Raw genomic sequence first — 23,807 nt, forward strand, 5'->3', positions numbered from 1 at the left:
CCGGGAAAAATATATATATACATGTATATATTTTTTTTGCAAAAATGAACGGTAAAATTTGTTAGATTTTCTCATTTTCATGAGATTTTTTTATATATTAAAAAATAATTCAGAAAATTTTTTATATATTAAATAATTAAATGATTATTATATTATATCTGCACATTAACTTTTTATATCAATTTGACAAATTTTGAATCAAGGGAGGTATATTTTCTTCTCTTAAAGTAGTTAAAATATAATTCATTTAAGATTTACATTTTCGAAATAATGGATGTTATTCTTGAATATTCTCGGATGTCCTTTCTTTCAACAGAACCATCGATTACTATCATTACGTCGCTAAATTCCGTGACTGACGTCGACTATCATCATCATGCATTACGAACAGCCAAATTTAATATACGCAACGTATATTATTAACATTGCAAACAAATGCAAGTTTAAAGAAACGAATATCACGAGAGATACACGTGCCTTTGCTATTTAAACTCTGTTAAACATCCGCGATAGATGCATCTGACCCTACTATTTGTCGAATAAGGAGTAATGCTCTGTATTTAGAACGTGTAACGATACACGCCTTTATTTCCCGTAATTCAGTTGCTCTACTTTGATTTCCGTAGAATGGCCACGTTGACGCCTGCAGCGATCACCGAACCCCCGCTGAAAGGCTTCCAGATCCTGCTGATTATCTGCGCGATTCTGTTCCTCTCGCTTCTCCTGCTAGGCCTCGGCTGTTCCTACATGTGTCTGAAACGCCGAAACGTCCGGGTGATCCATCGACATCCATTCGAGAGCGCCACCGGCTCCGAGATAACGAAGCTTTCTGGCTCGACCCTGAGCAACATTACCATGTTCGAGGGTCTGAAGATACCCCGCGCACACGCCCTTCTTCACGCGACCGCGGCGTCTACTTCCGGTAGCGAGGCGAATCTGGTGATCGATCATTCGGACACGTTGCCGAGCGATTATCCGAGCGAGAGCCACTCCGAGGTGAGTCCCGATAATTGTTTGCAAAGGCGGATGAATCATTTTTTAATCGAGTTTAATAATATCGAGTTACGAACACAAGTTTCTGTGTGTCACGAATTTTAATTTATTCAGTCTAAAAATTATTAAAATATGTTTAACATTTTCGATATTTAATATCATAATAATTTTTCATTAGTTATATATTCTAAATATGATGTGTATTAATTCATAATTCATAATTCTATATAAAAAAAATTAAGACATTTCCTTTTAATTAGAAAAACGGCTAACTAATTTACTCCGAACGGGCCCGTCTTTTGTTTCTACAGGTGGACGAGGAACGTTCGCTGCCCGTATCCTCCGCCGGATCTTACGACAATAAGGCGTTCGTCCACGAGATCCAGCATCAACGCCAGGAGATGCGTACTTCGAGTTCCCTGTATTCCGAGACAGTCGGCGCCGAAGTGGAAACCTCCTCGATGACAGCCGCGAACGCGTCTAGGATCATGATACCGCGTCACCCCGTAGCTGTTCCGCTCGAGCCCAAGTTCGACGTACAGATGAGAGTGAAAAGAGCGCCGCCGCCGCCACCGAGCCCGTTGCCATCGGAATCGGACGTGGCGAGCATCGCCCTCGAGAGAAACCTGACGACCATCCTGGAGAGAGAGGAATCCACTCGCTCGTCGAGCACACCCTACCGAATGACGACTTTCTCCTACGTGCCCGAGCTTCACGGACCACCGTCGTCCGTCTCCACCATCTCTCGACAGCAAACGCCACCGGTTTACTCGAGAATTCTGCGTAAGCAGGCGGAACGCGAGACCACCGTGATTCAGGAGAAACTCCCATCCCCGACCACCGAGACTCGCTCGCTGACCGAGGTGACGGATGCCTCTCACGCCAAGTATCGGGTGGCGAGCATCCTGGCGCCGACACCACCACCGCCGCCTTCCATCGCGCCAACCACGTCCACCACCACAACTCATACCGCCGTTCAGCACCGCGAGCACCGTCTGCTGCGCGAGGAGATGACCGAGCCGCTGGTCCAGCCGCAGGTGGTCGCGTCTCGCCGTCCAGAGATCACGACCCACGAAGTGGACGACGTGTTTCTGCGCACCGTCACGGAGAAGAAGACGATCGAGGACGTGGAGCGTCACTCTCGCCAGGTCACCGAGTATCGCGCCAGGCAGCAACCGCCGGCGGATCTCAAGTGGGACGTCACCATCAGGAACTACCCGACGGAGGATCTGCCGCCGCCGCCGCCGGAATGGGAGAACTTCTCCGATGTCAGTTCGGCTTCCAACCTAACCATCACGAACGAGCCGTCGAACGCCGTCGACGACGAGCCGGACGTCAACATCGAGCCGACTTACACCACGCGCGCCGAGATTCCCTGCAGACCGCTACCCCCCGCCTCCCGTCGTTCTCTCGATGACGCCGACGCCGATTGGTACACTAGGCTGGCGCGCGTCCTGGAGCCGCGTTACGCCACCGAACTGACGGACGAGGAGCGCATCAAGTGGCGCGAGATCATCACGACGGAGAGCACGCTGCGCACTTTGCTAACCGAGGCGGTGGTCAAGGAGGATTACGAGCTGATACGTAAAGACGCGAGATACGTCAATCTGTTCCCGCCGGCGAAGTGGGACGTGATCATCCGTATTCTGAGCCCACCGTCGACCAACACCGGCTCCACCTCCGGCTCCTCCGGCCATGGCAAAAATCACAGATACAAGCGGTCGAAATCATCGGAATGGGACAACAGGTCCAGACGATCCTCTCTCCCCACTTTGTACGAGTACGAGAGCGACGGCGGCAGCTCGGCTCGCACCTTAGGCACTCAGAGTCATCATCTGCAGACATCACAGTCCGCCACGACCATGACGGGTCGTCCGCGCCGATTGGGCGGTTCTGTTCGTTCGCGAGGCGCCGGCGCCGGCAGCGAGGCCGATCTCAGATCCATGTCCGAGATAACGGTCCGCGACTTTGCCCGGATGGACCGGGACGATCTGACCAGCCTGAGTTCCTTCGAGGGCGCCGACTCCCTGGTCAGATCGCTCAGCCAGCCGAGCTTGGCCAGGTCAGGCTCGGAGTTCACCGAACATTGGGGTATGCCTTCCGGCAGTCTGCCGCCCTGGGCGACCGCGGAGGATGGCACCAGTTCCGTGGAAACGACACCGAGGGCGATCAGACGGGGCGACAGACTCGAGGTCCTCGCCTCCTTCGACGAGCACAGACGAGGCCCGTCCGTCACGAGATCGAGTCGATACACCGAGAGAGAACTTAGCGTACGCGTGACGGAAAGTCAGAGGGCCTCCGACTGGTTCAACGACAATAATTCCGAGCCGGAAATGCAGATATGAGCGCCGGCCTCCTAAATATACATACATACCGCAACACCGATTCACGGTCTTTACCTCTTAGATACGGGGCGACATGTATAACCTCGACGAAGGTCTGAATTAGGTCCAAAGGAGTTATTAGAAATGAATTAAGCTCGTTATTTTATAATTTTTGAGCAATGAATTTTTTCATACTGTCACACTTTTACAACGAAACATGATTAATTGGTTAATTAGAGGAAAAATATTTCTTACAATTAGATATAACAATTATATTTAAAAAAATTAATATTCAGAAAATTCTGTGAATATAATAGAATCGAGAATTTTCGAGAATGTTAGCAGAGAAGACGATAAACTTCAAACATTGCTTAAATATGTAAAGAAAAAATAGTTGGAAGAGTTGAAGAAGGCGAAAACTAGAAAGATTTATTGAAAGATAGGCGCATAATTTTATTTTTCAATTCTTCGCGACAGATTCGCATGTTTTTCATTCTGTTACGAGTCACGATATATGAAAGGATTATGATTTATACGAGCGGGCGTCGTTCATATTTTTCTCACGGGTACTTTTTCGGTCGGTGACTCTACGTGACTCGCGCATTACGAGTGTTTGTCTCGCTCTCTCAGACGGAGACTTCCTGTACGATCGATATCTTCACCAAGAAATGACTGGGCAATGCACACGGACGGGCAGCGAAATATAAAATAACTGCAGTAAGATTATCATTTATTTGCAGCGCGACCAGTTCGCTATTTCCTTCTTACGTCGCTGCCCTACTTCCTTCCTATACAAAACTCATGCCCGTTCACTGTCTAGATTCACTGATTCGTTATCGACAGCTCGCTCACAACCGCTCAAGAACTTTGAATTGTCCCAATTTCGAGACCGTCTCCCGAAACGTTCCTTCGAGATCGAGATCTCCCGATGTAAACATTATCCCGAATTTTGGGAAAATTTTGCTCAACCGCCAGTCTCTTCACACGTCACTCGTAAACGCGTAGAGGTAGATCATGCGGGTTGCTTATCTCGCCGCGAGTGAGTCTGCAGATTCTGGCGAGACTATCGTCAAAGAATCGCGCACAATTTGCGGAAATTAAACCATTTTAAAAGCGCCTACACTGGCAATGAAAATGTTTTATCGGTGTAAACTGCGCGCTCAAGTGACAAATGTTGCGCCATTTTTTGCGAGAATTTGCACATTTTCGATTAAATCACCGAAAATATTGTCGGAAATATTTTACGACACAAAATACGAGCTTAAATAGTGCAGTCTCGCTCAAATATCTTCAAAAAGCTTAAATGGATTAATTAGCGAATGTGTCGACGTTCGTTCCACGGGGAAAATAACGCAAGAAGGAGAAAATGACAGAAAATGTGTGTGAAAAAATAATAAATAATATAATGTAATCGCATGAGAGAGGACACAAAACAATGTCTGCTTGTCCTCAGCTTCCTAACGTTCAAGATCGTTATAGATCGCGAAGGTCGATCTCTCTCTTCTCCCCCCTCTCTCTCTCTTTTTCTTTCTCGTAGTTCGATATTAAAACATTTCCCATTTGCGATACAACTGCGATAATAGTCTACTTAAGGTAGGTAACGAAACACACGGTGCTGGGTAATTACGCTTCACAAACGATAGCTAAACTTGTCCCTCCAAGATCATTTATCTAATCTCCCTTCCTCCAAGCCTTCTACCCGATTTAATGTATTGTCGTCGGAGTACCTTGGCTCGGCCGAGAATACATATCGACCGACACAGTACGTTCGCGCGTTAGATAGGTATATATATATATATATATTTGTAATTAATACGGCGTACCTTCTATGGCTAATGTATAGTCGTGCGTATTAAATTTATGCGTAACTCTCTCTCTCTCCCTCTCTCACATCGCGCTCTATTATCTACAGTGCAGTCATTAGAGTTTACCGAAGTCTTCCGAATCCTTGAGTCGCGAGATGGGAATTCGAGAAGTTTGCAAATTACAATTAATATATCAGGGCGCGATTATACTTCTCATACGCGATCGTACGTAGTATAATTGCTCCGGAATTTGTTTTGACAACAATTCGAAACGTTTTGCTTTCAATATTACGGAATTGCACATTTGAGATAACGCAAAATTAATATTCTGAAACAATGATATCAAACAATTCGCACCGGCGAAAATTTACAATTGCAATATGCAACGCAAAGGTCGAAATATAATAGTACCTATATAATAAATTTGCTGTACATATACATATATATAGTCTCTTAGGATATCCAGAAATTTCGAAAAAAAACGCATCGCGCCTGAATTATTTTCACGCAACTGCTATACATATATGAGAATTAAAATGTAACGTTGTATTTTTAATATGTACGTTGTAAGGTTGAATTATATTTAACGGTACTACTACCACACATAGTGGAAAAACGATTGTACTGCTCTCAATTCATGCACAATTCAATATAATCGATGATAAGAAGCTCATAGAATTTGTGTTCGATAGTTCAAGTCCGAGTCAATTGTTTGCGAGATAAATCCGTCCAAGGGCTTGAAATCGATATCGCATACAAACAGATTTTTTCTGCAAATTTTGTAAAAAAAAAAAATGCTGTGTAAAGAAAGTAGTGATTGTGTGGCCGCTTTCTTTACACGTGACTGTAAATCAAAATCAATAATAAAATTGCATTATATCTTAAATTAAAACATCGAACCTGTGTGTACATCACGTGCTAAGCGCACATACATACATGTGAATCGATGAATACAGCATAAAGTGCCCCCGTACATGAAAGGGATATTAATCGCGAAAAATGGGATATAATAAATCATATTGAAAAATTACATAACAAGTGTTATCAACGTCCGAGTTTTTTTTACCTCGACGTCGGTTACATCGTCCTTTCAGAGCATCTTCTAACAAAGACTTGCTATCGCGGGCGAAATTCAATGTCGAAGAAAGGAAAGAAAGAAAAAAACATGCTTGAGATAAGAGAAATTAATGAAACGCTTGTATACTTAACTTATGGGATTAACGTGGAATAGGAGTGACGTGAAGTGACGTGAAAATTAGAAGAGCCAAGGGTGAAATAGCGCGATATGTATTAGTGTTAGAAATTAACAGATAATATAGAGAGACGACTTATCGTTCTTCTTTTTTTTATCAAATTTTTCTAATGGATGCGAATTGCGTGTGAATTGGCCGTTTTCTCGATTACGAACTCGTGCGAATATAGTATGCATATATTCGCAAGGGTATCGCGCGAGTGAAATGGGTGCTACATGGAATGTACATAACGAGACGAGGGATTTCAAATAAAGGAAAACCGGGGGAGGAAAACAGGGTCTGATATAAAATTGCCGAAACGAATGGCCAATACGGTTCGCTGTGTCTTGACAGTGCTGTTTCGATAGATATATATACATATATATATAAGCATAAGCGGTTGATACATATACTGTATAAGTTTGAACTAAACTCCCCTAAATTGTAACTGCTAACAAATGCCGACAGCGCACGTACGTAATGCACGATCCGAATGCGTTGTGTTATAAATCATGTAACCCTCGTCGCTTCGTATTACTTCGCGGGAGATTAATTTACACGGGGGCTCTTCGACGTTGTTGTCGAAGTTATGATAAAATGGCGCGCGAGTTTCAACAGCGATCGCGAATAAATGGAAAGTGTAATACGATCTTCGAGCGAGACCGCGGAGAGAACATGGCTATTAATAAAATTGTTTACTAAAAGCGGCTTGTACTGTGTTTTACCTTTATTGCCGAATAAACTTTATATGATGACTTTACTGGAAAGATTTTTATTCTTGAGCGTATCCAGAGAACGTCATCTTGATTAAAAAAGAGATATCTGCTCCTCGGGAGATTATAATATAAAATATTTTCTCCCTATATATTCGATAATTTTATTTATGCCATATTAAGCAAGTGTACTCAGGTAGATTGTTCGGAAAGTAACGAGACGATCTTAAATTTAAATTTCAACGAATCCATAAAACATGCGAAAAGAAAAAGAAGTGTGGATTACGAGATTAAAATTGAATCCATTCAAATCTACTTTCCGAACGCATATATACCGACCCAATATACTACCGAATAATTTATCATTCCGTATCGAAGAGAGAAAGGTGAGGGGAAAAAATGAAAAAAATAGAGAAAGGTGAAGAATAGCATTTGAGAAGATGCCGATACGAAAAGTACAAGCGTCTCTCGTGATAATTAGATTGCATCTCCTGCTAGAGAGAGAGAGAGAGAGAGAGAGAGAGAGAGAGAGAGAGAGAGAGAGAGAGAGAGAGAGAGAGAGAGGGAGAACTCTCATCCGGTCTTCTCGCCCGGAACAATCGCGGCGGAAAGCGGGGGAAGGAATGTGTCTAAATTAATTACGAGCGCCGGGGAGAGAAAGAATTCTCCGCAAAGCGGCGGATCCATTCGAGATCGACAGCAGCCTCAGGCGATCATGGCGAATGATCCCGAGGTCGCGTCGGAGGGAAATAGAGAGGGAAAAAGGCTGAAAGAGAGAGGGGTTGAGAGACGCACACATATATACACGAGGGTACCTCTATAATTGCTTCGCGAAGTCCTCCTTTTGATCGATCCCTCTCGGTGAAGGAAGACGCGTCCGTCTTCCCGGGGTCTCTCTCTCCCTCCCTCTCGCTTATACAAGATATATATGCGCTTACTTGTTTTTCCGAAAATGCGAACAAAGCGGTCCGTCCGTGGAGCGCCGCGCATAGGTACATGTGTACTTTGCTCCTTCGACCATGCGGGGCGGATCGACGCATGCGTTTTTCCCGCGCACCCTTCGCTGAATTATCTTGGCCGTGAATCGAGCAGTCTTCCACGGTCGTTCCCGAGCTTGCTCGCGATCCGCGGGGGCGCTCCTTGGATCGAGGGTGAATCGCGCGCGAATCGTGCGAAAAAACGCGGTTACGTAATATATGTATGCATGTACGATACGCGATTACGTTCTCCCTCTCTCTCTTTCTGTAATGAGATGAATCGAAGAGGATTGCGCTGCGCATCCGGTGCGCGACACGTGCCTGCTTAAGAGAGGTAAGCGAGAATGATGATGCGACGCACGTGAGACACTCGGTTAAATGTCATTACACCTACAGAGGTGATCATCCCCGTGATGCTGATGACGCAGATACGTCAGAGAGGTTGTTCAATTTATCGGAAATTCGAATTTGAGTTGGCGGAATGTTGACGATACGAGCGACGATAATTTGCATACAGTTGTATATCCGCGCATCGTTATGTCCGGGCTAATTATTATCATTGTTAAGATAGGACAATGGATTACCGTTCTGCCGTCGCGCAAACTAGTTAACTTCATTCGAGGTATACTTTGTTGCGAAATGTTTTACTCGCGACGCGACAACTCGTGTCGCTTTCGTCCAAACTAAAAGCAAGGGTGAAATAGAGGTGTCTAAAGCACATGCATATTAATTATGAGTTAGACGAGGTGTATTCTATACAAAGAAACTCTCTTTTTCTCGAGTTTCCGAGCGATGTATAATTGAAGTTATCTCGCGATTATAAACATTTTCATGCAAAATAATTTTAACGAGCAGCTTAAATTCATATTTATATTTCGAGATTTAATCAAACACTTTTTTACACATTAGCATTTTATTTCCACCCTTTTGTAATGGAAATTTAATTCCAGAAATAAATTTGTACACAAAAGCGTGGAAATAAAAATGTATATAAATGTGTTCGATTAAATCCTGAAATATAAATATCAATGTATTCAAACACTACTGTAGAAATAAATTTCTACGCAAAAGTGTGGCAATAAAATGCTAATGTGTACAAATGTGTTCAATTGTTTTTTTTAAAGGCGAACAGACTGGAACGAAGCGTAGATTGCAATCAGGCTGCGGCTAACCGATTATCTTTATAACCCATACGTGAAGCGTGCGAAAACTAAGTTTAACGATCAATATAGAGGCCTAAGGCGAACGCCTATGCGATCTGACGACGCGTTGTGCATAAAAATTTTAATAGCAACCGAGCTCCTTGATGAATTTGCATATTTAAATGGAAATTTCAATTAATTGTCACCATCGGAGCAAAAGCTCGCAAATAGGCAATTAATTTTCACGTGTAACGCTCTAATTGAGACCCTTTCACATAATAACCCGAAGTTAATTGATTATCAAGATATTTAAGTTGAGTTATTATAATAAAGTCGCGCGATAAGTTTGGAAACATTTTCTGAAGAAATCCACATTTGAATATTTGCCGCGCGTGGAATCGTTAATGTTTCGTCGAAAAAAAAATTAAGATCGCGCGAGGACATTCTCCGGTGCTTTCTTGTTAAGCCTTAATACGCGTAATATATGCATTAGCTGTGTGTGTGTGTGTGTGTGTGTGTGTGTGTGCTTTACGGAGGAATAAATAGGGAAAAAATAAAATATGCTTCTTGACGCAAACTTGCGTCTCGGGCTCTCTGGAAGAATTCCTATGATGCGTGAGCTCGTGCATAGCTGACGCGCAGTATAAGGGCTGGTGCACGATTACTCGTTTAAAGGGTAGGTAATCGTTTACGCACGGGTAACTTCGCGATGCATAGACACTACGTGCACGCTTGAGAAAAAGAGAGAGAGAAAGGGAGGGGAAGGAGAGGGACGCGAAAGGGTAGGTGAATAATTTTCTAAGTTACATCTATACAATTTACATCTCACTCTGATTATTGCGAGTCCGAGATTGTCTCGAAACTGACTGGAAATAGAACTTTGCGACTTGCGAGGAGAACTGCTTGTCAACTCTTAATTTTGCTAATTTGTCCCTTTGCTTAAAGTGATATTAATATTTATCGCGTTGATATAGAAAGTTACGCAATACGGCATAAATTCTTTTTTAGTCCGAACAATTTTCATAAAATAGTTCTAATGTTAATATCCGTTATAGAAGAGAAAACAATGCGGCACAAATTCTCTCTCCCACAGTTTCAGTAAAATAGCTAATCTACGTAATATTAATATCCATCAACAAATGAAATGGGAAAGTTCGCGATGCGTGAGGACTATTCTCTTTTAGCCTCAACAATTTCGACGAAGTGACCCCATCCACCAGTATCTATCAGAGAGAAAGCGAAAAGCAGCGAAAGATACTCTGGTTAATCCTAATAATCTCGACGATGTGAGCTTTTATCGTCAGACATTAAGCGTTCGCCGTGGAGAGGAGACGCGAGGAAGATTCTCTCGGACAATAATCGCAATAATATAATACGAGGTGACCGCGCACACGTTCGCAGCATCCGCTCTCGGTCCATCGTCGATTGGGCTCGACGAGGCGCGAGCGATAGAGTTTAGTTGCCGCGCGCTCGCGCGCGAATAGCCGATAACGAGAGGGGAAGAGACGCGAGAGGGTGTTCTCAGGAGAGAGAAGAGAGAAAAGCGTCTCTACGGCGAGGGATGACGACGGCAAGTACGTGGGGTGTCCGAGGAACGATGGTGGGGTTGGACGATGAGCAGGAACACCGGCTACGAACGGCGCGAACGTTATGGTGGCGAACGACGCCGCTGGATGGTGGGGTTGAAGAGTAGCGCGGCCATTTACGGTCGTACGGGAATAAAGCCGTCGTGTCCGCACCTGCGATCAGTCGAACCGACGACGAAGACCTTCTCATCTGGAGGAGCGGAAGAGCCCCGGACAGGATGATCGCCCTTGACGTGACGAGGAGCGTCGTTCGCGAGAGCCGAGGCAAACGGTATCTTTCTTCGCGACGAACCAGGACGGAATTCGATTAACGAACCCGGTGATCTCCTGGATCGACGAGAGTTCCGGTATAGCCACTTTTCCGTAGGGAGAAGGAAGAGAAGAAGCTCCTGTAACTAGAGAGGGTTTCCGTAAACATTTGTTCGGGAAGTTTGAGCTGGGATGCTGCCACCATCGCCGGAGTCGAGTGAAGATCCTCGCGGCGGCAGATTACGCCGGTTGAATGAAAAACGATGATGTTGCGAGAAGAGAAATCTCGCCGCCTCCCAAGATAGAAAAGCTACAGCCGTTCGGCGCGAGAGTTTTCGTCGATCGCGAACGACTGTGCGAGATACAAATCCAGTCCATAACTGGATCCTGTCTTTTCGTCGAGAATTATGTGACGCGTAAAACAACAATCACCGAACAGTAACCGAATTGATCGTAAACGGCATCGCGAACAACAAAGAGTGTTGCCGAAAAATGAGCTCCCTGCGGAGGACAATCAATCAGTCGGCGAGGGAAGGCACGTCCGAGAGGAGGCACGCGCTCTCCGGACCCACCACGAAGAGCATGAAGAACGTTGCCAACAAGAACGTGGTGCCGGCATCGCCGCTGCGATACAGGACCAAGTACGAATTGCGGAGCATCAGTTTGGAGGGCAACAAGGTGCTACCATGGACCTCCAGGTAAGTCTGCAAGTTCAATTTTATAGCTAGCAAACTCTTGTTACTCGCATGCGTTGGAGGCGCATCTCTTTTACTCTTCATTACGTTAAACGGTATTTATGGATATCGCAAAAGAAACTGCATACTGTTATTTCTAGTCGTTTGCAAACCGTTATCGATTTCTAGTCGTTTGCAAACCGTTAGCGATTTATATTTTATATATTATATAATACAAATATAATTTAGAATCAATGCTGTCTCACGATTGAAAAACAGAGAAATATTAATAATATAAATATTAATTTAATAATATATTTTAATAATATATTTATAATGTAATAATATATATATATATATATATATATATATAATATAAAATATTAATAAAATTCTCTCTCTATATAACGTATAAAATTATAATAAATAAAAATGTTATATATATCAAATAAAATATTATGAATAAATATAAATTAAATATAATATAGAAACTTTGTGAAAAAACTTTATATTTCATTATACAAACAGGAAAATAAGTTGCTAGTCCCCTGTAAACTTATCTGTACATTATTCATAAGAGAGTATAAGAGAGCTTGTAGCGCGAAAACTTGAAAGAATAAGAAGCTGAAACTTTTAGTCCTAATTCCCAGAACTGATACGCCTAATACAGTCTACACTAACGTGGGTACACGCGAAAGCGGGTGTATCGTGTAATACGTCTCTTCGGTGGAATCAATTTTATGTGTTCCACTTGGAGAATTGTCCAACACACACTCTCTCTCTCTTTCTCTCAAAAACAGATATCGCCACGTCTTGCGAGTTTAATGATTCTGAGATTAGGGCATTAAAGACGGCGCAAAGTTACGAGCGAACCAATCCGAGATATAAAGCCGAACAATCGCAATTGGTTTACCGCAATTGCTGTCGCTTGCCGATATCGATTGATGAAAAACAAACGGTTTCGATCGCTTTCGCGAACTTGATACAACGAATCCCCGCTTCTCCGATTAATTATTTCCAGATAAAACAAACGGTGAGTTTTCCAACGGGGAATCGTGAATTATTAAAACATCAAAATTATATACGTCGTAATTATAAACATGAAAATTATTATTTAACCACGCGAAATTTTTACCGCGCATTTCGTTATATTATATTATATTTTTCTTGCTAATATAATTTTTAGCATTAACGGCAGCATATGGTTAATCGCGAAAAAAAGAGACATGTTTCTCTTTATGAGTAATTTAGGTTAATATTACAAGTTGCGTTGCGGAGAATGAAATTTTCGTCCGCTATTATCGCCCCGACAAGATCGTTTCATCTTCGTTTAAATTCCTTCATCATGATTATATCATTTATTTGATTACTCGTATGCGTACAAAAAATTTTTAAAATTAGCGTGATGCGACAAGAGAATTAACAAAATATTCGAGCGACACGCACTATACACGCACTTTTCAAAAGTATTCCGATCCAAATTCTGCCTCGATATAAGCATTGCGTTCTCTTGATTAATTTTTTTCTCATACATGCCTGAAATTTCGGCCAGAAAATTTCCCAACGAGAAATAATTGACATAATCGCTCTACCTTATTAAAAATATAACGCGACCCGATTTTTATATCCCAAACGTCGGCAATGATTATTGCGATAATAATGACACTCGACAAAGAATATCCTTCGAAGAAGAAACTTAACGTCGGCGGAACTTTTTAATCGGCGGTGATTTCGAGCGTGTGACTTTAAGGCTCAATTAGTTTTCGGCGTAATCTCGATTGATGAATATCGCAAGTGGAATGGAAACGATGCGATCTCGAATCGAATGCGAAAGTTAACCCCCGATCGAGCCGCGAACGACACCGATCGCATAATAAAACCGACTGCGACGCGCGAGAAAGAGATAATCGGCGCCGCGAGAAGAACGCGAGATCGCACTCTCTAATCCCCTGGACGAAACGACGCGCGTAAATCACGTAATATAACCGTATTACACGAGTATTACGAGTATACGCGCTCATAATGCCGTGATTTACGAGCGACCAGGTTTGAAAATGATTTGAAGGATATAGTTATTACGTCTTACATTCGGGGGAGAACGACGCAGATATTTTCTCGCCGGATGCGATATCTCATATCGAAAACGATAAACGATATCGAGAGATAAAGGGGGAAGGAGGGAAAGACTCATCCCCTCTCGGTATCTCCATCCTGTTGTTTCGGATCGCAAGAGGTTGCGGCGACATTCGCACTTCCGTCATCGATTTTTAATACACGCCGGGCTTTAATACGCCAGGCAGTGCTATTAATTAGCTCTCCTCTTAACGATCGGAGCGTGTCTGGATTAATTTCGCGACGGAACATTTCCGCGGTATAATCGAGCGACGTGGCATCTTCGACTTACGTTTAATGTACATACGTACTATCACGTATCTGGCAAATGGAAGAGAAGAAAACGAGATTCGCGAAGGAGAAGAAAATTGTACGATAGTTTTCGCGGGGAGGAAGGGAGGAAACAGATATCCCGGAATTAAACAGTAATTTAGAAATAATGGGAAAACATTTAGTTTCACTCGCGTAACGAGGAGCGAAGTAGCACGTAACGAAATATCGTTAACAAGTTTTGTTATTAAGCACTGATGAATGTTCAACAGCGACATTATTGCGGTAATTAGTCATAATTCATAATTACGCTTTATGATTCATATTTATTCGATTGTACTTACATGTATTATTATAATTAGATATCGCGAAAACTCTCTCTATCTCTCGCTTCTTCTCGCTCGTTTTCCAGCGGATTTTATTACTGCATTCGCATATAACACTAGTGTGTTATATACACACATACGATCGTATCACACTTGAGAATCGTTGAAAATTTAATTGCTTTATTCGCCAACGAAGCGTTCAAGCGAAACACCGCCTTCTTTATGATCCACTTTGTTCTCCTCTCGCGGAGGGATAATGAGATTAACCCTCCCTGCAAAGACGCGTAAACTACCGAAAGCACGTATGTTTCGCCACGAAGCGTTTCTTCTGGTATACCGTCAATAATATTATAATCTCGGCGAAAAGAGATTTTTCCGCGTGCACTCATTTCTGACAATCTGATTGAAAACTCGACTCATTCAAAATTCCATCAACTTTCACGTGTCCCTTGATTTTTTACACCTTCGAAAATATATTCCTTTGCACATTGTATATTTTTGTGTAGAAAAATATTCCTTCAATATCCTTTAGGAAATGAAATTAGAACATGTATGTATATTTATTCTTCGAATACTATATTATCGAAAGAGCGTAATTTAATTTAATTAAATTGAATTAAAATAGCTTTTTCAATAGAAATATTTATTATTATTATTATTATTATTATTATTATGGAAAAAATCTTAGAATATCTATACGAGATACCAGTCGGGATACCATCGTTAATTTGCGAAACATTAATCGAAGATGCCTCTGGTTTAATTGTAAGATAACTAATATTAAGTTAACGATATTACTAATATAATATATATATAATATAAAATATTAATACGGGAGAAAAAAGTGACAGCAACGACAACAACAACGATATATGCATCGCGCCGACGAGTAATGGCTCCGCGATATCGGATTTTGGTGCCTCGCCTCTTTATAATTAACCCTTTTGCTATTGGACTGGGCCCCGAGTATCCGCTACCGCTCTTTTGTGTCAAGCCGATCAATCTCGATTGTGCTTGACCGAGCGGAAGTCGACCGCGGCATCTCGATGGTGAACGTTAGGGGTATCGGGGCGAGACGGAAATATGGAGCATATAAGGGAGCTGAGAGATGCCGAGAGGGAGAGAGAGGGAGAGAGAGAGAGAGAAAGAGAGAGGATAGGGTGAAAAGAGAAAATCCGCGAGAGGAAAAACGGTATTACACGGTTAGCCAGGTACAGAGAGATAGATAGATGGATAGATAGAGAGAGAGAGAGAGAGAGAGAGAGAGAGAGAGAGAGAGAGAGAGAGAGAGAGAGTGCATCGAGAAAAGAGTTAACCGAGAGGTGTTATGCTCGCGAAAGAATTCGAGCGCGTTTTCGATGACTCTCCGGTCTCTCGTTGAATATATCGTTGAATTACGTCACCGCGCTGCTGGCCTGCATTCGAAAGCACGCTATATCGATTTTGTTGATGCATAACGAGACTTTTGTAGATACGGTATATGAGCGGAGACGTAAAGACGATGTTTGTCTTGACCGGAGGATATCACCTGGATTTCATCACCGTCCTTCGGTACTTCATTAGCTACTTTGATGACTTTCCCGCGGTCATCGACCCCTCTTTCCCGATAGACGCTTGAGACCAAGAGAAGATAAATATAATACTCATACACGGCGAAATTTGTCACATGCTCATTACGAGGCTATGAATAGATTTTACGTAAGCGCGTAGACCGGATATACGCGACGTACATTTAAAGTATGCAAATGTTTCGCGGATGTAGAAGACAGAAACACGAAACACAATTGTAATAGTGTGTAAATAAATATAAATGTAGATAAAAAAAGAGCTGCAATTTCTCTAAGAAAAATAGCAGAATTAATCACGCGTTAACGAGAATAAAATTTAACGATCGAATTTAATTTCTCGAAAAAACGAATTAGAAAAAAAATTATGAGCATATTTCTTATTTTATCTTTTCCATAATTTTATCATAAAATATTGTACAAGTTCATTTATATATTCTCGTTTGCTCAAAATTTTCTCTTGTTTAAAATTTTCATTACATTGAATTTTTATTTCATTACAATTAACGTCAAATTTCAGAAAAAAATGTGTTAATTCTCTCGATGAAAATGTTAATACTCGATGATAAAATAATTCCCTCTTTTTTTTATCACTCCCAGCCACCAAAGAGGGAAGCGGGAATTACCATTTTCGCGATAATAACGTTGAAAGCTCGACCGGTCCCTGCGACCGGAAATGCGTGTGTAATACACATTAATGCGTATGGTACCTCGTGACTTTCGATTAATGCATGCACGTATATACGTTAATCACCCTTGTATACGCGAGAGGAAGGTTCGCTGGCACGGTCATGTCTTACTTTGTCAAAGTATACGTTTCGTACGCTTTTTCTCAGTTTCACAGAAAATACCGGAATGCACTGATATATGACACAACACACAGAGAAAGAAAGAGAGAGAAAGAGCAGTACATGTTTGCGCGAACTACGACGATATGTCATAAGGACTGCTGTTCCTTTTCTTTGTGAAATAAAGTTCCGCGTATGTTTTTCATTTGTCAGCGTGATTAAGATGGACGTGTATAGAGGTCAACCTTTGTTACTCTCTGTCGTCCTTTCCGCAAAGAGAGAAGAGAGAGAGAGAGAGAGTCCTCGAGATATTTTTCAATTTGAAAGAGATTTCATCTAATAAGAACCATTTAAAAATAGCGTCCTACAACTAACTACTGCAAATTTCTTTTATCAGAACACGAATTAATTAAATCTAAAAAAATTCGAGTCATTTTTTAAATAAATCGATTAAATATCGAACGAAAATATATGTAGCGTATAGATCGCGCGAGGTAACCGCAACGACGTATCGAAGATACCGCGAGGAAACGAATTGCGACATAAATTGCTAATAATTTCAAAGTCGGACGAGGCTTTCCGCGTCTATTTTTACGCGCGTTATCCGCGGCACTGCATTGGTCGAAGCTGTTATCGTCGTAAACTGGCCACGCGTGCCTGAGAGAGAGAGAGTGTCCTCTTTTTCACGTGCCCGTATCTTTGTAATTATACGCGGTTTTCAATTTACTTACTCAACAACGTGTACTTGAATTCTTTTCTTTGAACATATTAATGCACCACTCGCGTAAGACGTAAAAATGAATGTAAAATAATTTATAAAGTTTGTAAAATCAAAGAAATTCCTAATATATACCAATCATTTAGAAACAATATGTTTTATTATATTCTTATCGGTAAAAAATATTACGATATCACGTCAATCCAATCAATTTTGTCTCATTTGTGGTATACTATATTTTTTTATATAAAATTGCGCGATATGTATTACACGTTGTCTCTTCAACATTTTCAAGTAAATCGCGTAAATCTACGGACCGTATCAGCATTTTCGTGGAAATCGTCTAGATCTCTTGACGATATCAACATTTTCATGGAAATTGGTTAAGTTTATTGATAATATTGTGTATACCTTTTACGATAGAGCGACGGCATAAATTTGAAGAGAAATTTCAATACTATTTTTAATGATTTAATATTCCTATTATATTTTGATAAAATGTAATGCTGATCTATATATCTTTCTCTCTGGCAACTTTTTCAAGTTTTAATTCAATTAAAGAAATATTTCTATTTAAAGCACTATTTTATTGGAATAAGACGTATACGGATAAGCTTAATAAAATTATGCATATTACTCCTGTTTTTTCTAACTATTCGGATGTGTACTTTGACAAATATTGATCATAATAAAATATATGTGGTCTGTTATATATTTACGAAAAATGTCATTTTCATTAGAGTAAACTGAAAATAATTATAAAATTAATTTTTACGAAAAATTGATAGATTGGCGGAATAACGTGTATTATTTTTTTTTCTAACACGCATTACGAGTAACGTGCATTAAAAAAATGTATATCAGAAAAAAAAGAAAATAATTTATGCGTGCTCATTAACATATTATCATATTCCTTCTTTTCATTTGAAACATGTTTTCGAAACGTATTTCGTCGTTAAAATAAAAAGCCTCCCTATTCAAGCTCTTATTATATAACCTCTTTTGCATTTTCGAAACTTTCAATAGGAAAATCCGACGCAAAGTCAAAATTGCATGCAAGTACATGCAACAGGATGCGCCTAAAATCACACAACTCTCGCTATTTTAATGAAAGCGGTCGCTATCGTAATGAGCAACATTTCCTTTTACTTTGCCTTTGATCTAAAGAGGTCTCTCGCTTTGAATGATCGTTACACTTTGAAAAACACTCTCTGAAAATAGAACTACGAACGCAATTCCGGCTGTTTCACAGCCTTTTCATTTGTAGTACACAAAAGAGCTATTTGCTCTACCTGTTTCTATCGTTTATACATATAGTAGCATCGTAAATCATGCGACTTTAATAGTTTCCTCGTTTTTTTAAAAAAAATATTATGCAATGCGATACGATAATCATAATATATAACCGCTTATCTCTGTGCCTTGCGCTTTTTTTATACATATATTAAAATACGCAGCGCACGCATCTGTCGCGCGATTTTATCGAACGCATCAGCATCCTACACGAGGATCTGTACATCAATTATCGCCGTCGTGTGGGATGAAATCAACCACCTTCGTAGTCGATAAGAAACCAACTGGAGCCAAATGTTGGGCTTATCGAGAGTCGATAAAACGCCAACGACATATCAGAGATTTGGACTCGCGTGTAAGCTCCGGATTGAAATAATGTGAGAAAAAACAGACACGTAGCATTTCGATACGTCCTATCAGCTGTCGCGATCATTCATGCGATTAATCAAGGCATATAATATGTATATTTCAATTTTCCAATTTTAATTTTTTTAATCGATTTTATATATTGATTTATATATTTCAATTTTTATATATTAATTATATACACAAAAATATTTTTTATAATCAATTTAGAAATTAATCTGAAACAGTCTTCTCTCTGTGTGTATGTATTATATATGTGTGTGATAAAAATATTATCGCGTTTTGCCATGTGTGTTACAATCTAGTTTGCTTTTCTCCATAAAAGTGCAAATAACGGTATATATTGCTATTAAAAGTCGGGTCAAGAGGTAACAATCGTAAAGGGAATCTAATGCGGAATCATAATTCTATTATGCATCACTTCATCATCGTGTATCATTCGCATAGTATGAAATGAGGAGAGGATTGATACGGAAAAGATTACATTACGATATTATACTCTTCCGTCAATTATATACGCACATTTTTTTCTCAACGATATAAATCTTGTCGTGTTACTCTATAACATCTTAATTGGCAATTAGCTACTCGAGAACATCCTTCTTATTAGCGAAGAATATATGTATACATATAAATTAAGATTGTTAAAACTATTTTTATACATATTCATATATTGTGAGTGCAAAAAAATCTGTTATAGAATGTTATAAATCAATACAAATATGAATTTAATCGAGCTTTTAAAAAAAAAGTATCTGTACGAATTTTTAATACATATAATTTATGAAATTTATAGAATACATTTTCTCTCAATTAAAAAAATCAAATTTATAGTCATTACTTTCAGAAATATGATTTTTAATATATTATAATAAAGTAACACGAAACACACATACACACGTAAAATACATACGTACAATTTTGTAATATTTGATGTAAAATGTTTCTAAAATGAAAAATCTTACAATGTAATATTTATTCTAATTGAATTGAAGAACAAATCTTCTTGTTTGTTTAAAGCTCTTTGAAGGAGCTAAATTCAGCGCGCAGCTACCGTTTAATTTACTACTTTAAACCAAGTCCGTCAGATTCGCGTGGAGAGAACAAGATTTTCACGGAATTAAGCCCAAGGATTGCTTTTGAGTTCATCAAAGAACAAGTATATACATCCAGTGTCTAACAACCAACAAATTACCAAACAACAATTATAGGTATAAACCTTCGCATAAGTTTATCTTTACGTAAAAAAAAAAAAAAAAGAAAATCCAATTTTACTTCTCCGGTTATTTGCATTTCACGTCAACACGAGGGCATGGTGGAGAAAATTTGATTAACGTTGGATCGTGCTAATTCGTTAGCCCGATACGCACCTAGTCACGCCCTAATCCCCCGTTCGGGTGCCGAAATTTACGAAGAAGAAGCGGGGTGGGGAAGAGGGCAGAATCTCGCCGGGACAGCGATGGAGATTGAAGGAGCGCCCCGGTGTCGGCAGGAATACGGGTCACCGAACGGGACGTCGTCGTCGTCGGCGAAACCGGTGGTGGTGAAGCGTCGATATATACACGTTATAGACGCATGTGTACGTATACGTCATCGCGTCAGGGTACTCGGACCCTTCCGTACGTACGCGTACGTGCATACGTGGAAGAACAAATAGATAAATGAACGGGAAGAGAGGCGAAGAGAGCGAGAAAGAGAGAGAAGCGACTGCGACGGTAACGATGGGAGTAGGAGGTGGTGGAAGACGACAAACAGAATGAGACAGGGGAGGAAGAGACGAAGGAGGACGCGGGGACCGACGAACTCGTCGACGCGGCGCCAGTCGTCGAGTCGCCATGTCACCGCGAGCAACTTGCCTCTGTCTCGCGGGGGCTGCTGCTGCTGCTGCTGCGCTACGGGTCAGGTCGTAAAGTTCGCCACGAATTCTCGCCGTCGAGCGGGTGGGGGAGGGGACGGCCAGTAGGGGTTGCGGACCCAAGACGCGAGGGAGTACGATCAGTGCCGTCGTGTTTCGCGAGCGGTGTCCTTCGCGGCCTCGCGAACAGCCGAGAGGAGAGATCAAGACAGTCCGTTGTACTTCAGTGTGTTGAATATCCTACGGGGGAAAATTAACGACCGCGTTCAAGATGTGACGTTAGGCTGCAATTCTACTTTCATTTTCTCGGATGATAGATGTATGTCACAATTGTTAGAGTAATTCGCAGCCAAGTTGATCCGATGGACGTTAAGGCTTCGCACGATCCTTTTTTCAAGCGTAATCTATAGTTTAGTTTCGCGATGGAATTTGCATGATTTTTTTCTTTAATAATTTTTTTTTTAATTAAATGCAAAGTTTGGTTTCGGAGTACTATATTTGTTACTCTATCGAGAAATCGGTAATATCTCTTGATGAGATGCGAGGGAGATATAGTAAAAGAAGAAAGTAATTATTGATCGATGACATTGATAAGGATAAATTATTACTGAACACGCAATTGCATTTTGCACAATTGAATTCTTTCATTAAGATTTATTTTACGATATTGCAAGCTTAAAAAAAAATCGGTTAGCTCTTCGCTGGAAAAATTCGAAACAACTTTTAAGAAAAATTAAGGATAAAAATAATTCACTTAAGAAGTAATTAAATGATTTCTATCATGTTTTTAATGTCTTTGTATAAGTTCATCTTATAATATTATTCTAAGGAAACTACAATTAAGGTTAAGTGTTTTTCAAAAAGAGAGTAAAGTTTGCATCTCTGTTAGTCTGATGAGAAAGAAAAGTTTAACTCGTAGAAAAAGAGGATGTTAGTGAAAAGTATCAAGGCCTGAATAACAGGGTTGTTTTCCCTTGTGTGAAGAAGTTCTGACCTGTTTCGAGACTTTCGAATCGTTTCGCTTGATCATCCCGTATCCCGGAGGGGAAATAGAACTGATCTCTCTCAATCGAAGATGTAATGTAGCAAAGGCATTTCATTCTCATATATCATATATCGTAGATCTAATGACGAAGAGAGATTTTCGTAAAATTTTATACAGAAAGTCACGAATTTATATATAAAATAAAACTTGATTTATTTCTGTTACAGAATTCATGTGTAAAAAAAAAAACAAAAACAAAAAGATTCTCTACGTAAATTTTCTGTAAACGAGCATATCTCGCAATCTGATTGTCTCGGATAAAATTTCCCAATTTTTCAACGCGTATTAAATGATCGAAAACATTCATTCATGAGAAAAATTTGCGATGCAAGAATATATCGATGTATTCGATATTTCATGTGAGCGAATAATTTGTGACTTGACATTTGTCCGCAGAGTTCACAGAATATAAAATTCCACGAGGATTCGCGTGTCGTCGCGTAATATATATACATATATAGTATGTGTGTATAAATACACACACAACAATGTATTTAGCATGTTTTGGTTATCGAATCACGCCGTATCCGTTTGACAGTATCCGTTGCCCTTCAGCCCGAGAGTTTCTTAGCTGCCGATCGAGAGAGAGTAGAAGAAAAATCGATGATATCAGCGTGGCATTACGTTTTTCCCTCGGTATCACCCACATCTCGAATCATTCGGATAACAAACGTCCAATGTCAGCCGCAAACTGCCCATTTGGCGATAGAGCCACAAAACTGACAAAGGGAGATCGATGCCGCTGTTTGCCAAAGGTATAGAACACACGAGACCCGTGAATACGTTACGGACGGTATCTTTGACGTGTCACTTATCGTGGGGGCGGGACAGGGGACTTTGGTATCTCGGATATTGGACAGTAAGGTCGTCCCTGGCTGATATCGATGTCTTCGATCGTCCGATAAAGCAACTACGAGATGAACGACCGCATCGGATCGTTCATTCGCGAAACTCAATTTAGTGATTCGTCGTATTATCGGATCCATTCATTTGGGATATTCTTGGATTTTACGCAACGATTTTACGATTTCATTACTTTGGTTTCTCACGCAAGTTCTAATTTTATATCGTTTTATTTTGTTTTTAATCTCGAATGATTCGAGATGCTGATTTAAAAATTATTCAAAAATTCTAATATATGTATATTTCTCTTTCTTTCTCTCTGATGTTTGTTGTTCCGATAACTTTGATCTGATTTCTAGATCTGATAATTAGATCATTATTGGATTATAATTACAGATTCGGAATTATTTGATTCGCGTCTTTAATTTGCGTCATTTGAAGTCTGAATAAAAATCATACGATGTATAATCTTCTAATATTGTTGGCAATAGAGAATTTCCGAGCCGAGAATAGGCTGCAAGAACATCATTATCTTGGGAATCGATATTCTTGATGTCTTGGGACTATCCTACGCCGCTTGGTCTGCATTTGCTTATCGCGGGATATTTCACATTAGCATCGCTTTTATTCCTCGCAATGAAAATACAATTCTTCTCATCAGATAGATTATACAAAAAATAATTTTCTAAATAACCTCGATACAGAATTCGATTTAACTTTTTAAGATAAATATTAAATTTTTTTCGTCTCTCTTTAAAAAGAGATATATAAGAAATCTTTGACAAATAAGACACACAGATAAAAACATGCGCGATTTTCTGAAATCATTGTTTACTCTCTTTAAAAGACACTCCTTGCCTTTCCTCACATTTGCTAAGTTTTAGCTTATCACGGAATATACATTAAGACATACAATTATCTCTAATCATGA

The 23,807-nt window shown here is 40.4% G+C and overlaps 2 protein-coding genes across 3 annotated transcripts in view; both read left to right on the forward strand.

Annotated features, from left to right (window-relative positions):
- Pot (zona pellucida domain protein papillote) overlaps window positions 1–6,160 on the forward strand; it is a 28,103-nt gene extending 21,943 nt beyond the window's left edge. Inside the window, exons 5-6 of the mRNA XM_083037746.1 lie at window positions 627–996; window positions 1,305–6,160. Of these exons, the coding sequence (XP_082893872.1) occupies window positions 627–996; window positions 1,305–3,338 (2,404 nt within the window). The 3' untranslated portion in view covers window positions 3,339–6,160. The remainder of the gene's footprint in view (window positions 1–626; window positions 997–1,304) is intronic.
- Window positions 6,161–7,175: 1,015 nt separating this feature from the next.
- Window positions 7,176–23,807, forward strand: part of LOC145935937 (GTPase-activating Rap/Ran-GAP domain-like protein 3) — a 28,491-nt gene continuing 11,859 nt past the window's right edge. The window contains exons 1-2 of one of the 2 annotated variants that reach the window (XM_083037744.1): window positions 7,176–8,378; window positions 10,371–11,719. In XM_083037744.1, coding sequence (XP_082893870.1) covers window positions 11,514–11,719 — 206 coding nt within the window. In that variant the 5' untranslated portion in view covers window positions 7,176–8,378; window positions 10,371–11,513. Of the gene's footprint in view, window positions 8,379–10,370; window positions 11,720–21,610; window positions 21,750–23,807 lie in introns of those variants that run through there. The other variant, XM_083037743.1, reaches the window with a different exon arrangement.

Source organism: Prenolepis imparis, unplaced genomic scaffold, assembly GCF_030444845.1.
Source record: "Prenolepis imparis isolate NDT839.2.m4 unplaced genomic scaffold, iyPreImpa1.0 SCAF_5, whole genome shotgun sequence".
Taxonomy (NCBI): Eukaryota; Metazoa; Arthropoda; class Insecta; order Hymenoptera; family Formicidae; genus Prenolepis; species Prenolepis imparis.